The sequence below is a fragment of the Salmo salar genome, chromosome ssa23 (genome assembly GCF_905237065.1).
Source record: "Salmo salar chromosome ssa23, Ssal_v3.1, whole genome shotgun sequence".
NCBI lineage: Eukaryota > Metazoa > Chordata > Actinopteri > Salmoniformes > Salmonidae > Salmo > Salmo salar.
Window position 1 is genome coordinate 26,527,067 of NC_059464.1, and position 18,857 is coordinate 26,545,923.

Here is an 18,857-nt window from a genome sequence, read left to right on the forward strand (position 1 = left end):
GCAAAGACGTCAATGATACAGCTGAACTCTCCATGTCCTCAAGATGAAAGTTGTCAGTTAGATAACTTCCTAACCTAGATTTGGCCTCGAAAAATGACAGCTGTCTATCATTTGACATAATGCTAATGACAGGTGTCAATCATGTCATGATATTGATAGCATTATGACTTATGTATTACAGATGAAGGATCTTCATTTGAGGACCCTGTTGCAGGATAACTTTTCTGAAATGCAGGAATTGTATAACTTGTAGTGTATTTCAGGTTTAAAAGGCTTCCGAAGTTTGTAATTTTCACTTTGAAATAGACTTGATTTTCACTTACAAAAAATGTATCAACCCCTATAAAAATGTAAATTAATTATAATCTCCATAATAATTCATATTTCATGTTGCTGCAGGATTATTTTCCTGCTGTAGCAAACTGGCTCAAATTAAAGGGATACGTCGGGATTTTGGCAATGAGGCCCATCATCTACAATACTTCTCCAGAGTCAGATTAATTTGTGGATACCATCTTTATGTCTCTGTGTCCAGTATGAAGGAAGTTAGAGGTAGTTTCGCGAGCCAATGCTAACTCGCGTTAGTGCAATGACTGAAAGTCTATAGGTATCTGCAGATACCCATAGACTTCCAGTCATTGCACTAACACTAGTTAGCGATTGTGCTAGCTCTAGTTAGCAACTTCCTTCAAACTGCCCTTGGAAAAATACAAATGGTATCCACAAGTTCATCTGACTCTGGGAAAGTAGATGAAGGGCCTCATTGCCAAAATCCCAAAGTATCCCTTTAAGATCCTACATCTGTACTTTTATGTCACTGTCATGTGAAGCATTAGGGTGGTTACTTGTCTATGGATTTACAGTTGTGTCACATCGTCGATACCAGCAGATAATTATCAGACATGGAGAAGTATAGGATCAGTAATGAGTGTGAATTCTGCAGCTGAGTGCCAAAGTGAACAGCTTTTTGTTTTCTGGCATGATGTAGTAAAGTCAGTGACAGTAGATTGTTCCCTGGCATGCAGTGAAACTGACAGTGGATTTGTCCTTACCCAGGCTTTGTGTTGCTGAGGTACTCCCACACTGCTCTGCTTTCTAGCACAAAGAAAGAGCCTCCATTCCTTCTGAAGCCTCCCACAGTGTCCTTACTCCTCACAGGGTTTTAACATGCCGCATTATGCTCCCAGGCTGACAACGTTTTAAAAAGCCAACGCTGTTGCCTCTGAATTTTGTTGTGTAAACTGTATTTGCTGAATGGAATACTGAATTGTAGAAATGTGCACCACCCACATAGATTTGCTCTTTATTTTATAATGCCTTCTGTTGAATGGGACTGGAAGGCTGTAACTATGTCTCATCGAGCTCATGTACCTAGCCTACACGTGCACCTGCCCAGTGGCCACTCTCTCTGTCCACTAATATAGACCAGACTAGAATACAGCTCACCTGGCTGGCTTCTCACAAATCACAAGGGTGTGTGCCTGAGCAGGAAGTCCATCAGCAGACTAAATGGGGATGACATTTTTAGCTCCTAGATCCCCCCGTCTCCATAACAACTAAAGAGCAGCCCAGATTTGGTAATGATTTGGAGAAGGGGAGGAGGCTCTGTCTGTTCTCAGCTCATCCCAGATGGAATAATATCATCTCTGTATGGACGTGCTATTTTAATAGCTCTTTCCAGTCTTAATTAAAATGGCTGACACCCCAGTGTCCTGACATCCTAGATGTGGCTAATCCTCACCAAAATATGGCTGTAGCTCTTCTTTTCAGACTATAATTGGATCTGTGCCATATTCAACATAATCTGTATTATGTCTGTGTGACACAGTTAATAGGAAATGACAAAATTGAGATATAGGCCTAACAATGGTTGAAAAAAGTGATCACTTCTATGTTTTATGAAGTCATATCAACTGCAGCTGCATCATCTGCAACACTGACGTGCTGTCAGATCTGGGCAAAGAGAGGGGAAGGGCAGAAATGAATGAGGTCAAAAGCAGTGAGAGGGGTGACCAGGGGTTGTCTATATCTCCTATTATGGTGTGGAGTGAATCGCACTGGAAGTGTGTAAGAGAGAAAGGGGGTGAGGTGAAAATAGGGGGCGGAGGCTCCGGTCCCCCCCCCCAAGTGTGCACAGCATAGTGCCACTATAACATAGAGGAGAGAAGGAGCGATGAAGGAGGAGAGGAGGGGCCAGGACACACCAGCCTCCTTTATGTCTATTTTACCTGCTGCACTGCATCTCCAATAAGTTGCTTCCTATTAGGAGGCGCATCAAAGAAAGGATAACATTTACATGTTATAATGAGCTGCTTCACATCTGTTCCAGGTACTAGCTGATGTTTACTTAGAGCCTGTGGACTGCACCATTTATCCGGGGGGTAGAGAAAGACATCTAACAGGCAATTTTTTTTTCTGAGCATGCGAGCGGGAAAGTATGCTCATGTGAGAGAGGGAACGCCCACTTACACAGACAGGAACCTTGTCTCTCTCTCTTCCTCGTACAAGCTGCAGTCTTCATTTCCTAAATAGAATTTGTCAGTGCCTTCCTCCTACACAGTGCAGACAGAAATAGGACTTGTTTTGTCCTGCATTCACTGCCTGGTGTACCAGTGAAACCAGGTTGCTTGAACCCTAGAAGCGCCTTCCCCTCCCTGCTGCTCCTGAACCTTTTGAGTGGGTCACATCTGTAATGGCTGGTCTCATTGTACTCCAGTCTGATGAGAAAATATAACTAATGTGGTTAGCTGCACACATGTGACAGATGACTCAGATGATAAGACCCAGAGATGAAGTGCTAGGATAGCTGCCGAGTGTTAACTTTAAACAGAGTAGGAGCAGAATTACACCTATGGACCATTTCACTGAAATATTGATCTGTCAATCATGTTTCTTGAATCTTGACCAATGCTATTTCATTGTTTTTAAGATTCAAGTATTACTCATTCATACATTTTTAAGATATAGAAGCTAATAGCCTAATATCCTTGGCTCCTTAGTGGCGCAGCGGTCTAAGACACTACATCTCAATGAAATAGATGTCACTACAGTCCATGGTTCGAATCCAGGCTGTATCACATCTGGCTGTGATTGGGAGTCCTGTAGGGCGGTGCACAATTTGAGTTTAATTAGAGACAAGAAGACTGTGTAATGATGAAGTGTCATGTTTATCTGGGAAACTGATGTAATGAATACTACAAGTACTTTATCTAGACGCACCAGTGCCAATTCATTACCCCCCCCACCCCCACCCCCACTATGGGATAGGTTCAGTCATGACAGGTCCTGGATCTACACACAGAAATGTATCATGCAATACCTGATCCAGACAAAGATAATGTTTCACATATTACATTCTCTTTGAAATATTAATGGGATATTAACGCTGTATAACTGATTTAATAATCATCTGTGTGTGTGTGTGTGTGTGTGTGTGCGTGCGCGCGCGCGTGCGTGTGCGTGCATGCAGGATTCTGGCCACAGCGGGAGCTCACATGAACATCCCAGTGGACCTGCGGACCCTGAGGGCCGTCCGTGTGCTCAGACCCCTCAAACTGGTCTCTGGAATCCCCAGTGAGTACACCACCAGATCACATGTACTGGATGGATGTCCATGGATCTGCTCTGTCTATATATACAGTATATATTTGGAATTCTGTACAGTATATCTATCTTTACTTGTTCTTCTGGCGATTGCAGTACCTCTGTCCAACCTCAATTTGGAGTCTGTAAAGTTCATCCCTAATGAGTTATTTTGTTGGCAGACCACAACAGAGTCAAACTGAAAACCACTCCTAAAATAAGGAACCGGGCAACAATGTCTTCGTGGAAGTGTTGTATTAGCCAAAGTGAGAGTGCTGACACTATCTGCTCTAAGTGGTTCCCACACTTCCCATCCATAATTGTTTGGAGCTGTGACTCATTGTTGGCACTGACGACACATGACGGTTGTCTCTCTATCTCTCTGTGTGTGACCAGGCCTGCAGATAGTCCTGAAATCCATCATGAAAGCCATGGTGCCGCTGCTCCAGATTGGCCTGTTGCTCTTCTTCGCCATTCTCATGTTTGCCATCATCGGCCTGGAGTTCTACAGCGGGAAGCTCCACAACACCTGTCTGCCCATGCCCAATATCCTAGGTAAGACAGAACATGCGTCCCAAATGGCCACCCTATTCCCTTTGTAGTGCACTACATTTTGACCAGGGAATATATAGGGACCATTTGGAACACTCTCAGACAGAGAGTGGGCTTTAGCGAGATCCCCTTATGTCTACAGTAATCCAGGGCACTCAATGTTCTGCATATCAATTTGGGTTGCTTCTGTAGCAGTTGGTGTCACTTTATATGAGGCTGAATCTGTTGTGTTCCATTTTTTTATACCTTTACTTTGCTTATAGCCTATGCTTGCATAATTAAACACTTAGCTTCATTGAATCTTTTTAAACACCTACATTAATATCGTGCTGAGGTGATCATTAACTCTGTTATATGTAAACATTTCGGGTACATCATCATAAACATTCTTCAAGCTGATCATTTCTCAGCAGGCTTATACTGCGTCTATACAATAAGCAGATTATTATTTTCTGCGAGGCATCCCTCAGCTGTAATGATAGGCCATACAAACGTCCTGTAATGGTTCACTGTTGTACTGAATGCTGGTCCGGCTGGTAATAGCTGGGTCATTCCACCAAATCGGTGCCTTGTTTTGGGAAGTGTAACTTCTGTCATAAACATTCTGTCATAAAGAGCACATGTTCAACTTCATTAAAAAAACTTTTTTCCCCCATCTCAAGAGGGTAAATAAAAAAATGACTTTAGTAATTGCCAATTAAGTGACAGATAAAGTAAGTGTTGACTGTAACAGTGTTGACTGTAACAGGGTTGACGATTTCTTCTTAAATCAGCCAAAAATCCCCTTATGACAGGGGGAATGGAAGCTTGTAGTACGCCACAGGGAGTGGCAATTGAATGCAAGCTTCACAACAAAATATGAAATTGTTAAAACATTTCTAGCCTGTCTGTGGGTAACAGGGTTGACGTGTTCTGCTCGACCCACTACGTTTTCCACCACAAAACACCAGAAAATGGCCAGAAAGAGTAGAACCAGCTCACCTGCTTTAACTCTATGATTTGACTAGTAGATGTTCAATGTTTCTCTAGATTTTTTTTTTTTTAAGGAATAGTCAAGATATTAAAAAGATAATTAAGTTCACATAACAGGGTTGACTTTAAAATGAGGGACATATGTAAATGAATCACTAATCATATGAAATTAATAATAATCTTCAGAAATGACTTTCTCTAAGCAACAAAATAGCTAGGGCTTTACAATGATGGTGGAACTTAAGTGGGTTAAAATCTTCCTAGAAGTGACACAGGGTTGACAGAGGGACATGTCACAATGCTGAATTTTGCACTTTAACAAGCCTTTATTCATATAAAAAAATGGATTTATTGAATTCTCCATGTGATCTATATTAAAGGGCAGTTCAATTAATATAACAGACTTTTAAAATTCAATATTGGTGCACAATTTCTACTTAAAATACACAAAAGGCACTCTTTTCTTGGAACGACCCAACTGTGTTACGCAACAGACCTGAAACACACAATACCATGCTTGGCTGCACCTGTAAGTGTAATCACAGCCACAATGACTGCCTATGTAATTAAACCCCACAATATAGCAGCTCAATACCTAGACTAATTATAAAGTCATATATGTTATTGCCTCGCTGCACGGATCACGTTATAGTTAAGTGGGTTACACAGTTCTATTTACAAAGATCTACATAAAGGGTTAACGCCTGAACGTAATTTGCTATTCAGGTAGTGTGGTCTTATAACAAGCTTACTGTGGGATATGTTCCTTCAGTTTTTCACATGACAGGGATTGAGTTGTCACAGATAGAGAAGATAATGAAATGAACTGTCCTCTCAAATGGGATTTTCGAATAGATTGTCCTCACCTGATGAATACATAAACTCATCTTTTGTTGAGGGTTCAATATCACTCATGGCTTGACTTGGTCACAAAATGTCCTCTGATGTTGACAGACTGTTTCAGTGGATTGCTACATTAAAGAGTTATATAATGCATTCTAGTATTCCTTTACTGCATTTCAAAGATATTAGATTTAATACAATATCTAACTGTATCTCAAAAAGAGTGCCACCAACTAGCGATGGATATAGGTACAATCGGCCTGGGCCTTTGGTTAGAAGGGTGAATGACCAGTAGGTACAATCGGCCTGGGCCCTTGGGTTAGAAGGGTGAATGACCAGTAGGAGACAGATGTACAAAACACACATGTATTACCACACAACAGGCAGACAGACAGACAGACAGACAGACAGACAGACAGACAGACAGACAGACAGACAGACAGACAGACAGACAGACAGACAGACAGACAGACAGACAGACAGACAGACAGACAGACAGACAGACACACACACACACACACACACACACACACACAGGAATATGAAGTGGATTGATGGACGAGGTGAAAGTGCTTGTGTTGTCATCCACACACTAACACATGGTTAGGAAGTCCAGGGTGGAGGATTTGTATTTTGTATTTATTATGGATCCCCATTAACTGTTGCCAAGGCAGCAGCTACTCTTCCTGTGGTCCTGCAAAATGAAGGCAGTTATACAATGTTAAAGATATGACAATACATTCATTACAGAATTCACAACACACTAAGTGTGAGCCCGCAGGCCCATACTCCACTACCACATATCTACAACACACAATCCATGTGTGCGTGTGTGTATAGTGCGTATGTTATCATCAAATCAAATGTATTTATATAGCCCTTCTTACATCAGCTGATATCTCAAAGTGCTGTACAGAAACCCAGCCTAAAACCTCAAACAGCAAGCAATGCAGGTGTAGAAGCACGGTGGCTAGGAAAAACTCCCTAGAAAGGACAAAACCTAGGAAGAAACCTAGAGAGGAACCAGGCTATGAGGGGTGGCCAGTCCACTTCTGGCTGTGCCGGGTGGAGATTATAACAGAACATGGCCAAGATGTTCATAAATGACCAGCATGATCAAATAATAATAATCACAGTAGTTGTCGAGGGTGCAACAGGTCAGCACCTCAGGAGTAAATGTCAGTTGGCTTTTCATAGCCGATCATTGAGAGTATCTCTACCGCTCCTGCTGTCTCTAGAGAGTTGAAAACAGCAGGTCTGGGACAGGTAGCAGGTCCGGTGAACAGGTCAGGGTTCCATAGCCGCAGGCAGAACAGTTGAAACTGGAGCAGCAGCACGGCCAGGTGGACTGGGGAGAGCAAGGAGTCATCATGCCATGTAGTTCTGAGGCATGGTCCTAGGGCTCAGGTCCTCCGAGAGAGAGAGAGAGAGAGAGAAAGAAAGAAAGAAAGAAAGAAAGAAAGAAAGAAAGAAAGAAAGAAAGAAAGAAAGAAAGAAAGAAAGAGAGAGAGAAAGAAAGAGAGAATTAGAGAGAGCATACTTAAATTCACACGGGACACCGGATAAGACAGGAGAAATGCTCCAGATATAACAGACTGACCCTAGCCCCCCGACACATAAACTACTGCAGCATAAATACTGGAAGCTGAGACAGGAGGGGTCAGGAGACACTGTGGCCCCATCCAATGATACCCCCGGACAGGGCCAAACAGGCAGGATATAACCCCACCCACTTTGCCAAAGCACAGCCCCCACACCACTAGAGGGATATCTTCAACCACCAACTTACCATCCTGAGACAAGGCCGAGTATAGCCCACAAAGATCTCCGCCACGGCACAACCCAAGGGGAGGCGCCCACCCAGACAGGAAGACCACGTCAGTGACTCAACCCACTCAAGTGACGCACCCCTCCTAGGAACGGCATGGAAGAGCACCAGTAAGCCAGTGACTCAGCCCCTGTAATAGGGTTAGAGGCAGAGAATCCCAGTGGAGAGAGGGGAACCGGCCAGGCAGAGACAGCAAGGGCGGGTCGTTGCTCCAGTGCCTTTCCGTTCTCCTTCACACTCCTGGGCCAGACTACACTCAATCATAGGACCTACTGAAGAGATGAGTCTTCAATAAAGACTTAAAGGTTGAGACAGAGTCTGCGTCTCTCACATGGGTAGGCAGACCATTCCATAAAAATGGAGCTCTATAGGAGAAAGCCCTGCCTCCAGCTGTTTGCTTAGAAATTCTAGGGACAATTAGGAGGCTTGCGTCTTGTGACCGTAGCGTACGTGTAGGTATGTACGGCAGGATCAAATCGGAAAGATAGGTAGGAGCAAGCCCATGTAATGCTTTGTAGGTTAGCAGTAAAACCTTGAAATCAGTCCTTGCCTTAACAGGAAGCTAGTGTAGGAAGGCTAGCACTGGAGTAATATGATCAAATTTTGGGGTTCTAGTCAGGATTCTAGCAGCAGTATATGTTATCATGTGTGTGTATGCATGTGTCTGTGCCTATGTTTGTGTTGCTTCACAGTCGCGCTGTTCCATAAGGTGTATTTCTATCCGTTTTTAAAATCTGATTCTACCGCTTGCATCAGTTACCTGATGTGGAATAGAGTTCCATGTAGTCATGGCTCTGTGTAGTACTGTGTGCCTCCCATAGTCTGTTCTGGACTTGGGGACTGTGAAGAGACCTCCGGTGGAATGTCTTGTGGGGTATGCATGGGTGTCTGAGCTGTGTGCTAGTTGTTTAAACAGACAGCTCAGTGCTTTCAACATATCAAAACCTCTCACAAATACAAGTAGTGATATTATTAATGTTTGCTCTCTGTGTACATCCAAGGGCCAGCCGTGCTGCCCTGTTCTGAGCCAACTGCAATTTTCCTAAGTCCCTCTTTGTGGCACCTGACCACACGACTGAACAGTAGTCCAGGTGCGACAAAACTAGAGCCTGTAGGACCTGCCTTGTTGATAGAACTGTTAAGAAGGTAGAGCAGCATTTTATTATGGACAGACTTCTCCCCAGCTTAACTACTATCATATCAATATGTTTTGACCATGACAGTTCACAATGCAGGGTTACTCCAAGCAGTTTAGTCATCTCAACTTTCTCAATTTCCACCTGATTTATTACAAGATTTCGTTCAGGTTTTGGGTTAAGTGAAAGAATTGTACCAAATACAATGCTTTTAGTTTTAGAAATATTTAGAACTAACTTATTCCTTGCCACCCATTCTGAAACTAACTGCAGCTCTTTTTTAAGTGTTGCAGTCATTTCAGTTGCTATAGTAGCTGACGTTTATAGTGTTAAGTAATCCGCATACATTAACACTGGCTTTACTAAAATCCAGTGGCATGTCATTAGTAAAGATTGAACAAAGTAAGGGGCCTAGACAACTGCCCTGGGGAATTCCTGTTTCTACCTGGATTATGTTGGAGAGGCTTCCATTAAAGAACACCCTCTGTGTTCTGTTAGACAGGTAACTCTTTATCCACAATATAGCAGGGGGTGTAAAGGCATAACACATAAGTTTTTCCAGCAGCAGATTATGATCGATAATGCCAAAAGCCGCACTGAAGTCTAACAAAACAGCCCCCACAATCTTTTTTGATCATCAATTTCTCTCAGCCAATCATCAGTAATTTGTGTAAGTGCTGTGCATGTTGAATGTCCTTCCCTATAAGCGTGCTGAAAGTCTGTCCAAAACTTTACTAAGGGTTGGTAACAGGCTGATTGGTCGGCTATTTGAGCCAGTAAAGGGGGCTTTACTATTCTTGGGTAGCAGAATGACTTTTGCTTCCCTCCAGACCTGAGGTCACACACTTTCTAGTAGGGTTAAATTGAAGATATGGCAAGTCCATCGCTCAGCACATATCAAAGCTACAGGCTAAGGTTAACCTCTTGGGGCACCCGTGGTGCACTCCATCAACAGCAGGTGCATTTCAAGAGCGGCAAATTTGAATCCAAATAAATGTCAAAATTCAAATTTTTCAAAAATACAACTATGTTACACCATTTGAAAGATAAACATCTCCTTAATCTAACCACGTTTTACGATTTCAAAAAGGTTTTACGGCGAAAGCATAAATTTAGAGTATGTTAGGACAGTACATTTACAAGAGTTGTGTGTAATGTTTTGTCAAGTCAAAGACAGGGTCACCAAAACCATAAAACCAGCTAAAATGATGCACTAACCTTTTACAATCTCCATCAGATGACACTCCTAGGACATTATGTTAGACAATGCATGCATTTTTAGTTCTATCAAGTTCATATTTATATACAAAAACAGCGTTTTACTATGGCATTGATGTTGAGGAAATCGTTTCCCTCCAATAACCGGCAGTCAAGTCAGCGTCAGAAATTAAATAATTAAAATTAGAAAACATTGGTAAAATATTATATTGTCATTTAAAGAATTATAGATTTACATCTCTTGAACGCAATCAACTTGCCAGATTTAAAAATAACCTTACTGGGAAATCACACTTTGCAATAATCTGAGCACTGCGCCCAGAAAAATACGCGTTGCGATACAGACTAGACGTCATGTTGGGGAGATCTAAAATCGAAAATACTATGTAAATAATCCATTACCTTTGATTCTCTTCATCAGATGTCACTTCCAGGTATCACAGGTCCATAACGAATGTAGTTTTGTTCAAAAAAGCTCATCATTTATGTCCAAAAATCTCCGTCTCGTTAGCACATGATGTAAGCCAGCCGGACATCTCGTCATGAACGAGGTGAAAAAATATATTTCCGTTCGTTCAAACATGTCAAACGTTGTATAGCATAAATCATTAGGGCCTTTTTTAACCAGAACATGAATAATATTCAAGGTGGACGAATGCATACTCTTTTATAACGTATTGGAACGAGGGTACCCAACATGAACTAGCGCGCCAGGTGTCTAATGGGACATCACCGTTCCATGGCTCTTGTTCGGTCAGATCTCCCTCCAGAAGACTCAAAACACTTTGTAAAGGCTGGTGACATCTAGTGGAAGCAATAGGAAGTGCCAAAATATTCCTAAACCCCTGTGTTTTTCAATGGGATAGGTTTAAAGTCAATACAACACATCAGGTATCCACTTCCTGTCAGAAAATGTCTCAGGGTTTTGCCTGCCAAATGAGTTCTGTTATACTCACAGACACCATTCAAACAGTTTTGGAAACTTTTGAGTGTTTTCTATCCATATATAATAAGTATATGCATATTCTAGTTACTGGGTAGGATTAGTAACCAGATTAAATCGGGTACATTTTTTTTATCCAGACGTGCAAATGCTGCCCCCTAGACCCAACAGGTTAAATCTTCTATCGTAAGGTTTCTTCTATCGTAATCACTCCTCTTTCACTCCAGCTGCCAAACTAACCCTGATTCAGATGACCATCCTACCCATGCTAGATTATGGAGACGTGATTTATAGATTGACAGGTAAGGGTGCTCTCAAGCGGCTAGATGTTCTTTACCATTCGGCCATCAGATTTGCCACCAATGCTCCTTATAGGACGCATCACTGCACTCTATACTCCTCTGTAAACTGGTCATCTCTGTATACCCGTCACAAGACCCACTGGTTGTTGCTTATTTATAAAACCCTCTTAGGCCTCACTCCCCCCTATCTGAGATATCTACTGCTGCCCTCATCCTCCACATACAACACCCGTTCTGCCAGTCACATTCTGTTAATGGTCCCCAAAACACCCACATCCCTGGATCGCTCCTCTTTTCAGTTCGCTGCAGCTAGCGACTGGAACGAGATGCAACAAACATGTAGTGTTGTGGTGTCTCTCTTGCCGTGATGTGTGTTTTGTCCTACTTTTTATTTTTTATTTTTAATCCCAGCCCCCGTCCCCGCAGGAGGCCTTTTGCCTTTTGGTAGGCCGTCATTGTAAATAAGAATTGGTTCTTAACTGACTTGCCAAGTTAAATAAAGGTTAAATAAAATAAATTAAAAAAATAAAAAATAGGTGTGGCAATATTGTCCGCTATTATCCTCAGTAATTTTCCATCCAGACCCCGGTGGCTTGTCATTGCTGATAGACAACAATACTTTTTTCACCTCTTCCACACTCACTTTACGGAATTCAAAATTACAATTCTTGTCTTTCATAATTTGGTCAGATATACTTGGATGTGTAGTGTCAGCATTTGTTGCTGGCATGCCATGCCTAAGTTTTCTAATCTTGCCAATGAAAAAATCATTAAAGTACTTCGCAAAGCGGTCGGTTTTGTAATGAATGAGCAATCTGATTCAATGAATGAGGGAGCTGAGTTGGCCTTTTTTCCCAAAATTTCATTGATGGCGCTCAAAAGCTTTTTACTATGTGTAATTTTACTTTATGTCATTTATCTTTGTTTCATAGTGTAGTTTCTTCTTTTTATTCAGTTTAGTCACATGATTTCTCAATTTGTGGTGCGTTTTCCAATCGGTTGTGCAGCCAGACTTATTTGCCATTCCTTTTGCCTCATCCCTCTCAATCATAAAATGTTTCAATTCCTCATCAATCCACAGGGATGTAACAGTTGTTAGTCATTTTCTTAATGGGTGCATGCTTATTAGTAACTGGGATAAGCAATTTCATAAATGTGTCAAGTGCAACGTCTGTTTGCTCCTCATTACCCACCACGGACCAACAAATATTCTTTACATCAACAACATAGGAATCACTACAAAACCTATTATATTATCTCTTATACACTATATTAGGCCCTAGATATGGCTACTATATTGTGATCACTACATCCGATGGATCTGGATACTGCTTTCAAGCACATTTCTGCAGCATTAGTAAAGATGTGATCAATACGTGTTGATGATTTCATTCCTGTGCTGTTTGTAACTACCATGGTTGGTTGACTGATAACCTGAACCAGGTTGCAGGTACTGGTTACAGTTTGAAGCTTTTTCTTGAGTGGGTAGCTTGATGAAAGCCAGTCAATATTTAAATCACCCAGAAAATATACCTCTCTGTTTATATCACATACATTATCAAGTATTTCACACATATTATCCAGATACTGACTGATAGCACTTGGTGGTCTATAGCAGCTTCCCACAATAATGGGCTTTAGGTGAGACAGATAAACCTGTACCATATTACTTCAACAGTATTTAACATGATATCCTCGCTAATCTTTACAGGAATGTGGTTCTGAATATAAACAGCAACACCTCCACTACTGGCATTTCTGTCTTTTCTGTAAATGTTATAACCTTGTATTGCTACAGCTGTATCATCAAATGTATTGTCTAAGTGAGTTTCAGAGATAGTCAGAATATGAATGTCATCTGTTACTAGCAAGTTATTCATTTCATGAACCTTGTTTCTTAAGCTACATATGTTAATGTGGGCTATTTTGAGGACTTTTCTGGGATGCCTGCTTGTTTTCATTGCTTTACTGGGAAGCTTAGCAGAAGTAGATATTCTCATGTTATTTATGTTAGTGCAGGGTAAGCTGCCCACAGTGGACTTCCTACTAGGGCACACAGCCTCAGTGCTAACATCATGAATCTGGTGCATACAGTAGACACATGATTGCTGCATACAATAGCTGTAGGATCAGCAGAAGCATTCAGAACGAAATAAATTAGGTTACTTACATTGTGTCTACCAACGCCCCTAGTATAATGTACATTTGCTAAAGCATTATGATGACTCCGTGACACAATGTTAGGGATTAACTGAGCTGGGCTTGGGTCATTGGTCAGGAAATATCCAGTATGAGTGGAGTTATGGTGGTGAGTTCTTGTGATCTGTCTCTCTGCACCTCTGTGTCCAACTAAAGCACATACTATGTTGGGGGTTTGAGATCCCCACCAGGTACAGCCTGTGATTGGCTGACTAAGTCACATGACTCTAGCCAGGGGAGAGTGTTCTGGAATCAAATCAAAAGTTTATTGGTTGCGTAAACAGATTTGCAGATTTTATCGCTGGTGCAGTGAAATGCTTGTGTTTCTAGCTCTAATAGTGCAGCTGTAGTGTAATGTTTCAGATGATGTCATCATAAAGGTTATGTGGGGACCTCACTGTACAAGGGGGCCTTAGTTACCTGACTATTAGCTTTAGAGAGTCAATTTATTATAATCACACATTGCACAAGTCAAATAGCATATTAATAACGTCATCTTTCAGGAAAGGACTTTTACACAGAGAGTTGCTATTGCTGCTCACTTCATTGATTGAGTCATGCATTACACTATAATCATCCTATTGTAGCACTTATTCATGCATCTCCAGTAGATGCGAGTCATTTCTCACAAGTGAGACATTTCTATAAAGTCATCCCATCTCTCATTGGAAAAACACGATTAGTTAGATTGATTTCTGGTTTGCATCCTTTTGTTAAATCTCCAGCCTAGCCTGCGGAGCATTTAATGGACTCTGACTCAATATGGTCATTATGAACCAGTTGAGGAAGTTCATTCTCTCTTGTCCCCCTGTCAGAGAATGAGACGGTGGACAAGTCTGAGTCAGAGTTCCCGTGTGGGGTAAGGAAGTGCCCTGACAAGTACACCTGCCATGACACCTGGATCGGCCCCAACGACGGCATCACCCAGTTTGACAACATCCTGTTTGCTGTGCTCACTGTCTTCCAGTGCATCACCATGGAGGGCTGGACCACCGTGCTCTACAACGTGAGTCACATCTATTTCTCTCTAACCATGGCCTGTCCTCTGACTGGGGAAAATAGGCCTATTATTTGACCTGGTTATGTCATCCTTTGATACAATGGTTTGATTTTGCCTTTGCTTGGTTGAATTGAATAAACCCTTTGCGTCATTGGGGACACAGACATTGTTGTACCTCTCCTTACCCTAGACACCTATTTTTACCAGTCATTACTTAAAACCTCTATGGGCTAGGTGGGACGCAGGCGTCCCACCCGTGGTGCACTCCATCAACAGCAGGTGCATTTCAAGAGCGGCAAATTTGAATCCAAATAAATGTCAAAATTCAAATTTTTCAAACATACAACTATTTTACACCCTTTGAAAGATAAACATCTCCTTAATCTAACCACGTTTTACGATTTCAAAAAGGTTTTACGGCGAAAGCATAAATTTAGAGTATGTTAGGACAGTACATTTACAAGAGTTGTGTGTAATGTTTTGTCAATTCAAAGACAGGGTCACCAAAACCATAAAACCAGCTAAAATGATGCACTAACCTTTTACAATCTCCATCAGATGACACTCCTAGGACATTATGTTAGACAATGCATGCATTTTTAGTTCTATCAAGTTCATATTTATATCCAAAAACAGCGTTTTACTATGGCATTGATGTTGAGGAAATCGTTTCCCTCCAATAACCGGCAGTCAAGTCAACACCACAAATTAAATAATTAAAATTAGAAAACATTGGTCAAATATTATATTGTCATTTAAAGAATTATAGATTTACATCTCTTGAACGCAATCAACTTGCCAGATTTAAAAATAACCTTACTGGGAAATCACACTTTGCAATAATCTGAGCACTGCGCCCAGAAAAATACGCGTTGCGATACAGACTAGTCGTCATGTTGGGGAGATCTAAAATCGAAAATACTATGTAAATAATCCATTACCTTTGATTCTCTTCATCAGATGTCACTTCCAGGTATCACAGGTCCATAACGAATGTAGTTTTGTTCAAAAAAGCTCATCATTTATGTCCAAAAATCTCCGTCTTGTTAGCACATGATCTAAGCCCGCCGGACTTCACTTCATGAACGAGGGGAAAAAATATATTTACGTTCGTTCAAACATGTCAAACGTTGTATAGCATAAATCATTAGGGCCTTTTTTAACCAGAACATGAATAATATTCAAGGTGGACGAATGCATTCTCTTTTATAACGTATTGGAACGAGGGTACCCAACATGAACTCCGCGCCAGGTGTCTAATGGGACATCATCGTTCCATGGCTCTTGTTCGGTCAGATCTCCCTCCAGAAGACTCAAAACACTTTGTAAAGGCTGGTGACATCTAGTGGAAGCAATAGGAAGTGCCAAAATATTCCTCAGCCCCTGTGTTTTTCAATGGCATAGGTTTAAAGGTAATACAACACATCAGGTATCCACTTCCTGTCAGAAAATGTCTCAGGGTTTTGCCTGCCAAATGAGTTCTGTTATACTCACAGACACCATTCAAACAGTTTTAGAAACTTTAGAGTGTTTTCTATCCATATATAATAAGTATATGCATATTCTAGTTACTGGGTAGGATTAGTAACCAGATTAAATCAGGTACATTTTTTTTATCCAGCCGTGCAAATACTGCCCCCTAGCCCTAACAGGTTAAACTGTCTGATATTTGCTGTGGGACGCACTCAAACATCCTTTTACAGCTGCTTCCCTGTTCTGTGTTTATGAACCCAATTGATTACACACTGTACTTGAGGAATCAAATGAATGAAGCATGACATATCGATACACACACACACAGCATATAGAGTAGGAGTGTGTCTGTGCCAAGAGAGTAGGGTAATTAAGTGCAGTGAATGGGCTGCAAAGTGAGATCAGGTCAATTATACTCTTAATCTCCCAGTCACCTGCCTCCACTGCCTCACTACTACCCTCTTCCCACTGACCCTCCTTATTTAATCACACTCAATTACATCCTAAACACATGGACATGATTTGGCTGAGCTGGGATGTTGCTGGCAGACATTTTAAGCTGCTACTATTCTTCGAGTTATCAGTTGCACTCTTTATGCCAGATTGGATGCATTCAGACTGAGAACAATAATCTGTGAATTATCATCAGGACAATAGTGAAATGGTGATAGCATTCAGAAAATAATTTTAAGTGTGTTGGGAGATACAGTACGCTGAGTGTACAAAACATTAGGAACACCTGCTCTTTCCATGACCTAGACTGACCTGGTGAAACCAGTTAAAAGCTATGATCCCTTATTAATGTCATTTGTTAAATCCTCTTCAATCAATATACATGAAGCGGAGGTGACAGGTTAAATTATTATTTGTAAGTCTTGAGACAATTGAGACATGGATTGTGTATGTCTGCCATTCAAAGTGTGAATGGGCAAGACAAAATATTTAACTGCCTTTGAACGTGGTATGGTAGTAGGTGCAAGGCACACTAGTTTGTGTCAAGAACTTTAACGCTGCTGGGTTTTTCACGCTCAACCGTTTCCCGTGTGTATCAAGAATGGTCCACCACCCAAAGGAAACCCTGCCAACTTGACACAACTGTGGGAAGTATTGGATTCAACATGGGCCAGCATCCCTATGGAATGCTTTCATCACCTTGTAGAGTCCATGCCCTGACAAATTGAGGCTGTTCTGAGGGCAAAACGGGTTGCAACTCCATAGTAGCAAGGTGTTCCTAATGTTTTGTACACTCAATGTACATTATATGTCACGCCCTGACCTGAGAGAGACGGTTTATTTCTCTATGTTGTTAGGTCAGGGTGTGGGGTGGGCATTCTATGGTTTATATTTCTATGTTTTGGCCAGGTATGGTTTCCAATCAGAGGCAACTGCCTATCGTTGTCTCTGATTGGGAACCATACTTAGGCAGCCCTTTTCCCTCCTTGAGTTGTGGGATCTTATTTTTGTTTTCTGTTTTACCTGACAGAACTGTGCGCTTTCGTTTCCATTGTTTATTATTTTGTTTTAAGTGTTCTGAGTAAAAATAAATATCAAGATGAACACTTACCACGCTGCACCTTGGTCCCCTCATTGCGACGGTCGTTACATTATACTGAGTGCAAATTATTTTGACTGAATCATCTGGAATTTCTGCTCCATGCAGCGGATGATTTCCGATTAGATTCGTGGAAGCTAGTATGAGACTTTCATTCCATTCTGCTTTTCTCTCTCAGATTATGCAAGCAACATGAAATTACTGAGATGATGTTGTTGACACTACAGAATATTGGGATGATTCTTGCATGTCTGATTGTTGCTTCACAACTTTTGATTTCCAATTCATTACACATTCTCTTGGGAATCTCCCTGATCTGAGGGATAAGAATACTATCCTATATACTGTTACTCTCCCCACCTGCTGCTGCCAGTTGTTCATATTACAGTATACAAAGCATAACACTGCCTCAATATTATACTGTACCTCGATTCATTAAATACAACATGTAAAGGGGCCAGTGGCTAGACTGGGAGGAGCAGTTGTATTAGCGTATCAAGGACCAGGTTAAGAGTTTACTCCTCCTGTTCTCCATACATACATCACATTCTGTTTGAGTGAGATGATGTCACCAAGCATTTTCCTCAGCACATCCCAGTACCAAACTACCAATACTGTACCTGGCTGGTGTTATGTTGCAGAAGGCAGTGTCTATTTCAGGAGGAGCGCAGACATATGGTGTAGTAATTCCCTGATCTGATCATGTGCCTGCCCAACTCAAACAAACTCAATCATGTTACCCTCTACCTCCCTCGGCCAGCTGAATCAATTGTCGTCATTAATGCCTCTTCCCCCACCTCATGCTAATATCACAGTGGAGTAGTTGTCACTGTGAATGTGAAAGGCAGCCTATTGAAACCTCTGATGCTCGTTAATGATGGTGATGCAAAACAATATAATAAAACTTCCAATCCATTCATGCCTAGGGCTATTAGTAACTGGACATCAGCAGGTGCCAATGTATGGTGAATACCTTCATTTAGAAATAAAAAAACACAACTATGTTGATAGTATAAACTAAAACTGTAACATTTTAAACAAGATAGCAAGAGCATTTTGTCAGCTTGTTCCTCATGATTTTCCTTTCAGAGCCAGAATCAATTAGCTGCCAATCCACGACTGTTGAAGTCCCCTGGCCTTGTGTTGGCAAAAGGACTCCGTTGCGGACACAAGGACATCATTTTATCAAAATGCTAATTTGATAATGAAAGTGCCTGGGGGTTTACTACACCGGAGAGCTTGCTTGCCATAGGCTAT

The 18,857-nt window shown here is 41.4% G+C and overlaps 1 protein-coding gene across 3 annotated transcripts in view; it reads left to right on the top strand.

Annotated features, from left to right (window-relative positions):
- Window positions 1-18,857, top strand: part of LOC106584318 (voltage-dependent R-type calcium channel subunit alpha-1E) — a 124,884-nt gene that overhangs the window by 34,397 nt on the left and 71,630 nt on the right. For all 3 annotated transcript variants that reach the window (XM_045706312.1, XM_045706313.1, XM_045706314.1), the window contains exons 3-5: window positions 3,470-3,573; window positions 3,979-4,137; window positions 14,391-14,581. In XM_045706312.1, the coding sequence (XP_045562268.1) occupies window positions 3,470-3,573; window positions 3,979-4,137; window positions 14,391-14,581 (454 nt within the window). The remainder of the gene's footprint in view (window positions 1-3,469; window positions 3,574-3,978; window positions 4,138-14,390; window positions 14,582-18,857) is intronic.